The sequence below is a fragment of the Acanthisitta chloris genome, unplaced genomic scaffold, assembly GCF_000695815.1.
Source record: "Acanthisitta chloris isolate BGI_N310 unplaced genomic scaffold, ASM69581v1 scaffold26797, whole genome shotgun sequence".
Taxonomy (NCBI): Eukaryota; Metazoa; Chordata; class Aves; order Passeriformes; family Acanthisittidae; genus Acanthisitta; species Acanthisitta chloris.
Window position 1 is genome coordinate 7170 of NW_008682411.1, and position 10366 is coordinate 17535.

General features: G+C 44.6%; 1 protein-coding gene across 1 annotated transcript; it reads right to left on the reverse strand.

Moving 5' to 3' along the window:
* Nucleotides 1–8765: 8765 nt before the first annotated feature.
* On the reverse strand, nucleotides 8766–10177 carry LOC103805866 (vesicle-associated membrane protein 1-like; the record flags this gene model as incomplete). The annotated part of the gene is given in 4 exon segments (XM_009078530.1): nucleotides 8766–8849; nucleotides 9081–9239; nucleotides 10013–10078; nucleotides 10081–10177. Coding segments are annotated over 4 exon segments (406 nt in total), but the record flags the coding sequence as incomplete, so codon positions are not given.
* Nucleotides 10178–10366: the final 189 nt, after the last annotated feature.

Here is a 10366-nt window from a genome sequence, read left to right on the forward strand (position 1 = left end):
TGTGACAAGGGACAGGAACAGAGCCTCAGCTGGGGTACTAATCTCTCAACAAGCTGAGCTTTGTTATGCTTTCCCTAGGGCTGGAAACTCGTTGGTTTTTCCTCATTCATAATATCCATCTCTGACCCTAAGACTGAACCACCCACCCTCTTCTCCCCCCTGAAGTGGCTACTTAAACCCAGCCACTGGCACAATCTCAATCTGTATTACACACAATGCTCTGGAGAGGTGGTTGATGCTTCCTACCACTCCCTGGTCTGGGATAAAACACCCCTGGCAGAAGAAGGTCTCACTTTTCAAGCTCCCTATGTGGCATTGGTGGATCTTGGGTATATAGCAGGATGTGTATGGTGTATCACAAGTGGCCTTCCTTGTGATACACCACACACATGTATGTCCAGTTGTCTGACTGTTTGCCAACAGGTCCAGGACAAGCTGTACATTTGCTTGGCCCTTCCTGCTTTCATGAGGGAAACAAAGAGAGTTTGGCAGGATTATACACAACCCCAAAAAATCCCGAACAGTTCCTCTGTTGCCATGGATCCTGCAAAAGAGGATCACAGCAGCGCAGGTTACGCAGTCCTTTCTGCCCACAGCAGCTCTGTTGAACCTCTTCTTCCTGAATGAAGCACAGGAGTACTGCAGGCTTTCATTGAAAATCCTTCCAGAGAGAGACTTAGCCTGTTTGATTGGATCACATAGGCAAAGATGGTCCTCTTCTCAGGAACTAATTTGGGGATCTTTGCATAAGAGAACACATTTTCTTTCTTGAAATAAGTTTGCCATACTGTTTTCTTACAAATACTCAGAATTCTGCTGCAATGATGTTTACACAGCACTTTACGGAGTATCAGGAGAGCAAGGGTGATGTCCTTCACAAACAGGACACTTCACAGAACACAAACACAGATACCAGAATTTAAGCATATCGTTTAGGCAAAGACCTGTGGTACCATGTACCCAATCGCATTGCAAACAGCTGCTTTTGAATTTAAAAACTAGTTAATCATAATGAAAGAAAACCTTGCAATATTTTAAAAATTAAAGTAGATGCACTGCCCCTGGGAAGTCAGAAGGGTTTACTGCAGTATATGAACCGTTGCCTAATTCTTCCCTTTGAGATGCTAAACACTTGCTGGTTGTACTGCTCTTGCCTCCATTACCTAAATGAACTTCTCAATTCCCAACAGAGAGTGGTTTTCTTCTTCTTCACAGACACGAACACTATATTGTTTATTGCACAAATATTCATGGCTTTTCAGATTTTACCCCAGTGCTCAGCTGATGACCCTTGTTTGAAAGTGAACATCTTTCTGCTGGGAATAGAGGCAAGTTATTCGATGGGTGTCCTTCAGCAAAGGTGGCAGCCCAGCAGGAAGGAGAGTTCTGCAACCGCAGGCAGGTGTGGGAATATGTATTTCCCTTTGGAGGCCCCCACTGGAAAAAATCAGGGCTTCCATAAACAAAAAATATTCACTTTCTGTGTCTGTGGGTGATTTTAAATGAAGCAAAAAAGAGTGAGTAATTAAAGAACAAAATCTTAAAGTTGCCTTAATGAAGGGAGTTTAACACTCTGTAAAAATACTGCCCAGGTTTAGTTGCTAAGGGTGATTTTGGTCACAATGAAAATAAGGCAGGCAGGCAGATAATGCAAGTTAGGATGCTGCACCAGGTTCCTGGTCATGAATTCAATACTACAGACTGCTGCCTAGGGAGGTTTCTGGCACATGAGTGAGGAAAAACCTGACACTGGACACAAAGCTGTTTGTTTCTCAAAACCACCTACAAATCAAGAAAGGAGAAAGAGCAGGTGCAACACCTGAAACAGTCTTTGTATATCATAAACATATGATGATTCACATGGTGAGCATGATCTTTCCAGAATATCCAAAGAGTAAGACACAGTTCTTCACATCACATGATACCTTGTAATAACCATAAAATTGATGTGACCTGCTGCATCAGACATAGTTAAGTGAGTGATTAAAGGAAGATTAATCAGAGGCATAACTACTTGAAATGCTAAGTTATCTTCATCATAAAGAAATACAGCTGTAGAAGGTGGTGATGTATTACCTAGGGGAAAGTTTGCACCATATTCTCTCTCATCTGTAAGAGTGTTAAAATGCAAAAATGAGCTTTGACTGATGAACTCAAAGTAATGACCCCATTCTGGACAGCTGTAAATCCAGAGTTAAAAGCCTATACAAACATGAAGAAGCTGATACACAAGTTGGTAAACAGATTTGCCCTGCCTGTCCTGAAAATCAGTGCAAAAATTGCCATCTTGGGAGAAATCAGGTGATCCTCCCAGAAATATCCCTACACTTCTTGTAGGCTGACAGGACCACAAATTACCAGCTCAACAGATGTATAATGAGCTTGGTCTGGCTGAAAACAAGAGGCAAGTCCAGCAGTGCTGGACTGACAGTGCAGAAAATGGAGTGTTGCACTAAGAATGTGAAAAATTAGAGAAAAGGGAAGAAAGTCTGCATTTAGGGGGATCTGCAAGTCAGCAAAAGGCAAATTAAAAGTCTGAGCTGGGGTAAATTTGTACAAGAGGAGAAAGTCAAGGGGATATAAATTCTCAGTAGTCACAGGTGTGTTAGAGGCATAGCATAGTTATTTGGATGACATGGAAAACATGCAGGGAGCAACTGAAGGTCAGAATGCTGAAGAAAAGCAAGTTGTGTCCTTTTGGGCTGGTATCATTTGCTGTGCAGGAGGAAGGCAGAGAAGCCTGAAGGGGGAAGGGAAGTACAGGAGAGGAGAAAACATTTTGTGGTAAGTTGGAATATTAGAGTGGTTTGTTTTGCAGGAGTAAGCAGCATGGAAGTGTGCTTAAGGATGAGAAGAAGGAAGGTTTATACGATGGGGAAATTACAGAGGACAAAGATAGATGAGTCTTTAGGAGCCTAAAAAAATAGCAAAATATTTGTGGAAGTGTTTGGCACTGCTGATAAACAAGGAAAGAGATGTGAGCTTTTTTAGATGTGGAATAACCTGCAGAAACAAGGTATAAAGGGCCTCAGCGTCCATGGGACCATGGGGTTGGCAGACATTTGCAAGTTGATTAAGGGTTAAGAATGTTTGGAAATCAGGTGTGAGCAGAGAAAAGGGATAGAGTGTCTGGGAAATGTAGGGATATTGAAGTTGCTGAGGGGTTGCTACAACTGTGAAATCAGATGAATTCAGAGGATCTGAGAACCTCTAAGGAAATTTGGAGTGTAGTGGGACTGGGGGAATAGAAATAAATACTGGAAGAAAGGAAAGAATGGGTCAGCCCCTCCATGAAGGAGGAAAACTAGGCACAGGATGGTTGAGAAGGCAGCAAACACAAGGACAGAGAGCCCTCAGCCAGGCATACCTGGATATCTGCTGAAAACTCATTCCTTGAGACTGTGATAATCACAATTTGACATTTACCAAAACTACTTTATTTCCTTAAGAATTAAGGTAATGAAGAAAATGCATGGAAGTGCAACATAAATGTCTAGGGAACCTAGACAAAAATAATAAGAAAACCATCACTTGGAAAAGTAAGCAATACATTTAGCAGAACTAAACTCTGCTTGCTGGAGAGTTTAGAGAAACTAAAGAGATAGGTGCAAGATTTATCTGCACAGACTGAGGTCAAACCAAGAAGGAATTTGAGGAATGGGTTCAATAAAATCTAAGGGATGGAGATGAAATGAAATTAAATGGGCAGCAGTGCTGTTGGTGAAGGGACAGAGAGAAACCACGGAGATCAGGAACACACCAGAGGGGTGGCTGTGTCCAGTCTTGTGGTTCTCTATACTTATTAGTATGCAATATTTAAAGGGCCTTCTGAGCATAGGAAAGTGCCTTATAATCTGGAGATTATGGCAAATTTATTTAAAATAATACAAAGGGTTCTGGAAAAGCCTGGCAGGAAAGAACATGAAAAGAAAGGGTCATTTTGGCTTCTGCAGAAGTAACTTAGGGGGTCTGTGCACTGAACAAAAGAATGTTATGGGACGGATCATATTTGAAACTGGAGAGCAAGGGTGTTCCAGATAGGTGTTGCACTGTAGGCAAAAAATAGGTCAAAGATTATCAGAAGTATGGAGGTTGATATACCCAACAGACACACCTGAGTTGCCTATTTGTAAAACCTCTGTCTCTAGGAGAGTAATTATTGGCTTAGAGGTCAGAACAAAGATAAAGCCTCTATACCTCCCCATTATTGCTTCTCTTCACCACATTAAGGCTTCCAATTCCAGTGGATACATCAGAGCAGAGACCTTGGTCCCTTCACAGGCAAGCTAAATCCATTAATCTTGATGCTACATTCCTACTCTGAAGAAAAATCTGTCTTCCTGGCCATCATTTGACTCCTCTCCAGCTGGGACAACAAACCCCACTACTGATGAGAGCTTGCAGCCTGCTTTGATCAGTGCAGAGACCTCTGGAAAGGCCAGAGCAATGCCTCAGGCATCTCAAAACATGAAGGTTTAAGGCATATCCATTTAAGAGTAGCTGAGGCTTTTCCTCCACCACTCTGAAAACATCAGGATGAAGCAGTTGACATGGGAGCTGCATGTTGCATAGAATGGCTTGGGTTGGAAGGGACCTTAAAAATCATCTAATTCCAAACCCCCTGCTATGGGCAGGGACACCTTCCACTAGACTGGGTTACTCAAAGCTCTGTCTAACCTGGCCTTGAACACTGCCAGGGATGGCGCATCCACAACTTCTCTGGGTAACCTGTGCCAGCCTAAAGTCATGTTAAACATGTTCCATGTTTAAAGGCAGAGCTTGAATTTTTAATTAGACATATGAAGAACTACTCTCCCAAAGCCTTGGCCTTGCCTTTAGAGCACATTTAAAATCACGTTTTGTCCGGGATAACAGACTCTGCAGGAGCAGCAGAAATGCTGATGCATTAAAGGATGGCACTTCAGAGGATGAGGTCCCAGCAGAGCATGGTATTTTCAATGCCTACCAGAGGAGTTCTGGTTAGACATACAACTTGGCAAACATCTACAACATGACTCATGAACTGGGCTCAACCCTTGGGCAACTTTCAGCAGTATGTTCAGCCTCACCTCTGTGCTCCAGAACAGTTGGCTAGCCTTGGAAAATGAGCATTCAAGTCCCCAGGTTTGGCTAGGGACTTGGACTCTGCATAGTAAACAATCTAAACCCACATTTATCCTAAGAAAACATTTTCCCTAGCCACCCTACATGAATAAGACAGAACTGACAGGAAGACAACACACAACTTGGCAGGAATTGTAGCATGACGGGTTGGTTCAGGTCGTGCAGGCCTAATCTCTGCAGAAGTTTTGACTGTACAGCTGCTTTAATCCACCAGTCAGTCCAGGCACCCTCCTTTCCCAGGAAGGCTTTCATCTTTGAAGAATTGGTCTAGCTGCATTGCTCCAAATTCACCACGTGAGTTGTTCTGGTGTGTTCTTTGTTCTGGTATGATTTTGGTGATGTTTAACACAAAGATTGATCATAAAGGAACCAGAAGCCATAAAGATTGTTTTACAACCTAACTTTTGTAGCACTAGGGGCAGATAAGGGCACAAGTACCTCATTCTAAAATAAGTCTGCACTGGACAAAGCTTTGTCATTTCTTTTTAATGAGTTTCAAGTGTACAGTGAAACAAAACAAGGGTACACTTACCTTTATTCCAGTCATGCTCCAAGACATGCTGTGAACAGTATCCTACTCTTGGAGGTCTTCATTTGGATCCTGAACTTAATATTCCAACACCAATGGAGAACTGTTTTCTGTATTTAAGGATCTGAGCTTATTGAAACACAAAGGCAGCACAGCCTGACAGCTAGAGCTACAACTAAGACAGTCTCCTGTTCAGGGGATGACCTCCCTGTGCATTACACAGTGGCTGGACATTCGGTGGCTGGAGGCAGAATTGGCTTAGGCAGCCTCTTCCCTCAGAGATGCTTGTTCATACATCTTGTCACAGACTTACCACAGTCATTTCAGCACAACTGGAACTACCACCATTTTGCAATGGAAAATCAGCCACTGCTTTGAGGGCCAGAACTTCAGGCATGTCTATGCTATGGAAGTGACAAAAACAAAAAACAAACAAAAGACATTCCAAAACGAGTTCGGTATCACAATCCCTCCCCACTCACTGACAGACCAGACAGACTCAGTAAGGTGGTGAATTGTGTTTCTTAGAGATCATTGAAAGTACATGAGCTGATTTCTAGAACATGCCAGAGATTACAGTTGTGTTTATAGAGGAATTAAATAAACTGCACGTGCATGAGTGGCTGCAATGCCATGGGCAGCAGAGTCCCTTACTTTTATTCAGAGGGCCTTGGTGATTTGTTTTGCCCATGCACAGAAACACAAAGGAGGGGAAAGGGAGCAAAAGAGGAGGCAACATACAACATCTAAGAGAGGGAAATAAAAGACAGCCTAGGGGGACCTCAACCCCCGGAGAGACAGGAGGAATGGGGTTCTAAAGGCTTGTTTAAAAGAGTTTGAGAGAGTTCCTGGTCTGGAAGCCTCAAGCCTGTATGCCTACCCCCTAAAATGATAGCAGTAAGTAGTACAAGCAGGCCCTGGCTCCTCTTCAGTAGATGCTCTTCTGACCATCCATCACATCTCAGTTCCACAGGGAATTAGGGAGGTGCTCAGGAGACGTGGGCTGCTTCACTCCAGATCTTCATCTCAGCCCTCCCCCAAGGTGGAGAAGAATGGAATTGCAGGGAAATGAACTTGTGCAAATGAAATGCTGGGGCACGGAAGTAAGCAAGCAAAACCTAGCCCCTTGCCAGATGCCCTGTGAGGAGGAAAGGGGCTTTCCCAGCACACTGAATCAAAGAAAAAGCATCTTGCTCCTCCCATCTTTAGTACTTTGCTCCCATCTGGGAACTCCAGTGATATTCTCCCTGCCTCCTCTTAAGCCTAGACAGACCCCCAGAACAGGGACAGAGCTTTCTGAATTAAAGGAGTACCCTCTTTCCAGACTAGATTACAGGCTACAGCTCAGCTTGTAAAAAAAAAAAAGGCAAGATTGTTGGAAGACTCCATAGTAACAGGACAGCTCATTGAACCCCATGTCTGACAACACATTCAAGTAATTCACAGCTCTCATTACTTTTGATGGAGAACAAGGCAATTGCTTACAGAAAGCCACAGCATTCCACACTGCAAGATTACTTCCGGCAGAGACCCCCCTGCATCTACATTCAAGAGAACCCATAGGATGTAGGAGGATTTCAGTTTGATAGGTAAGACTTCTAGAGACCTAAGTTGCCAAACTGGAACATCTGATGTCACTTTCCAGTATCCATGCTCAGAGCAGCACTTCCCTTTGAATACCTAGCTAAGCATTTCAAGTATTTTCCAACTCCTGAAAGTCAGGACTTTGTGACAGCAGAAGCAGAACAGATAGTCTTAGTCAGAAAGCTGTGCAGCTCATTCAGTCTCATCGGGAATAGCTTCAGTCCCCTCCATTTCCACCTTCTACGTAGTGGGCTTCCTTTGAGATTCAACCCAGTAACACAAAAGCAAAACATTCCCATTCTGCCACGATCCTAACGTCTTCCAGAGAGCTACAAGACAGTAGAAAGCTACAGGGTCCTGGCTTGTGTCTGCATAGATGAAAGGAATATTTGACACTCAACAACAGACTCATTCTTTAGTTCTTTCTGGAGGGAGACTTTACTCCCACACATGCCTTTTAGATAGTAACAATGTCCTTCCACTTAACTGTATTTAGCCTGTTGCACTTGATTGAGGTAATCATGTAGGCTCTCCTTTATAAAAACAGAAATGGCCATGTTCAGACAGCAAGTCATCTGACAATGACAGGCAGAATAAATCGTTTCTTTAAGTCCTCATCTCTTCATGGCTAGAGAAATCTACAGCACTACATCTAGCTTAATCAGATGGCTCACAATCACTGGCCAGCACAAACTAGCCTTTATTTCAGAAGCTCAAGGAAAAGCTCAAGTCATGCTGCCACTCATTTTAGGCAGAGCACTAAAGAATCTCACATGCTGAAGTCCTTCATCCCCAAAGGCACTGCATTAAGGCATTCTTATTTTGCTAGAGTGCACATGGACACTATTTGACAAGCTCACACAAAAAATAAACCCCAAAATTCTTTGCAGAAGAGCAAGAGCAAATTGCTACCCACTCCTCTTCTACTTCCCTTTCCTCTAAACTTAGAGGACCCTCCCTAAAGCTGCCGCAACTGTTGAGAAGTCTAACTGTGTTTAGTAAGTGCCTCTGAGTCCTACACAGAAGACAAAACCAACAAAGAAATCAATGAAGAAGCTAGGTGGAAGTGAAGGGAAGGAAAGGGAAGGGAAGATTCAGAGGCAAGAAACAGCCAAGGTGATAGGGGACAGCAGGCTGCAGACTGAAGGAGCTACATTTAAGTAAAAAAGTAGACTGGAGACAAAGCAATAGAAAAAAAAAGGAAAGAACAAAAAGGGCAAGTTACACCAAAGGTCCCTCAGAGACCTCCAAATCACCCACCAGGGAAGGAACGTGCCAACCCACCCACTCCAAGGTAAATGCCCCCCATACTTACAGGTTTACCTGACACGGTAGGCAGAATTTCCCATTTCTACAATGATAGCATTCCCAATTCCTTCTATTGCTATGTAAAGCATACCATATCCACAATAAGTGAGGGAGTTCCAGCACTTCTACCTCCCTTTCCCAAGAACTGAAGTTAACACTTATGCAACTAAGACCCTCCAGATCTCATACCAAAAAGGAAGAGTTAAAGGCTGGTGTTTCTTCATCTTCGAACCTGAACTTTTTGGTACTTACTTGCAATCACCACCACCACAATGGCACAAATCACTCCCATCATGATCATCATCTGAAGAAAGAGATTGTCAAAGAGTAATACTCAGAACAGATTGACAAGTTCATATCTTCCCTGGCCTGGCCCTGGAAGTATGAGAGCCAAGGCCTCCAAGTCTTTCCACAGTGCAAGAATCTTAAACATTTGAAATTATTATTAAGCCCCAACTGCACTTGCAAAGCCCTGCAGGAGAGAAGTAGCCCAGTTTCTTCCTCATGAAGGAGATTGTTGCACTAGGAAACTCACCTTGCAGTTCTTCCACCAGTACTTCCTCTTGAGTTTTGCTGCACTGCTTTCAAATATTGAGGCACCGGCCTGGAGGGCATCTGCCCGGTCATCTAGCTCTGACAGCTTCTGGTCTCGTTCCAGCACCTTGTCTACATTTACACACATTATATCAACCACCTGCAGAAGGAATAGTAGCAGCAGTTGTATTGGTAAAGACAGTTGAAAAAGTAAGAGGAATAACCTGGCCAGTAACTAATGCTGAGATACTAACAAACGAAAACTATGAATAAGGAAAGAAGATCAGGATAAGAAACAAGTAATTTCAAGTCACTGCCTACTTTGAAGTGTGGGAGGGAAAAATCCCAGACTCGCTGTTCAAGTACACTTAAACAAGGTCCTCGGCCCCACATTCTTATCTACTTTTAAAAGCTCTCAAATCCAGCAGAAAGCCAAAGCCACTCTCCTCACAAGAGGCATCAAGTCCCGGGTAACTGCAAAATTAACTTACGAGCTACATGTTGCTGCCCCAGTGAGGCACAAAGGCGCTACTGCGCGGCAGCAGCCACGCTACGGGCACTGATCCCGGGAAGCCAGGCAAGGGTGCCCTCACATCACACGGCACACACACTGTTCCCTTGAAGCAACAAAGAGAGATTAAGAGCTGTCCTGGACGCTGTATAGCTTTACTTCCATCAGAGATGAAAGCCTGCTCCTTGGAAGTCATATCTGGAATTAAGCAGCTCTTAAACATCAAGCAAGCTCTCTTCCAGCCTCTTTACAGATTTTCCATTCTATTTCTTAGCATTATTAATGCATTTCCGGCATTGGCATGACAAGAGGAGGCACCCCCTCAGTGACAGACACCTGTCGAGGACATCGCTGCTGCAGAGCAGTGGGAGAAGTGTCCGGGCAGCCAATGGGAAGACAGCGGGGCTGGCAGAGCTACTAACCTCCTGCACTTGTGCCTGCGTCTGCTGCAGACGGCGGTTACTGCTCAGATTGGGGGGAGCCGCGGGGAAAAGGCCCCCCCGCCGGGGGCTCCCCCTTCGACAGCTCCCCCTTCGGGGGCTCCTCCCTCGGGAGCCCCGGGAGCTGGTTGCTGAGGAGCGTCAGACCTAAGGAAACACACACACGGGCAAAGAGAAGACTCAGCCGCTCAAGAAAGAGCCCTCCAAACCCACGCGGCCCCCGGTGTCCCCAGCCTAGGGCAGTGCTGCCGGCAGTCTGGAGGGTTCGCACCCTCCCTGGATCGCCCCGGACGGGGAGCAAGCGGGCTCGTGGGAGAGCCCCGAGCACGGGCGAGC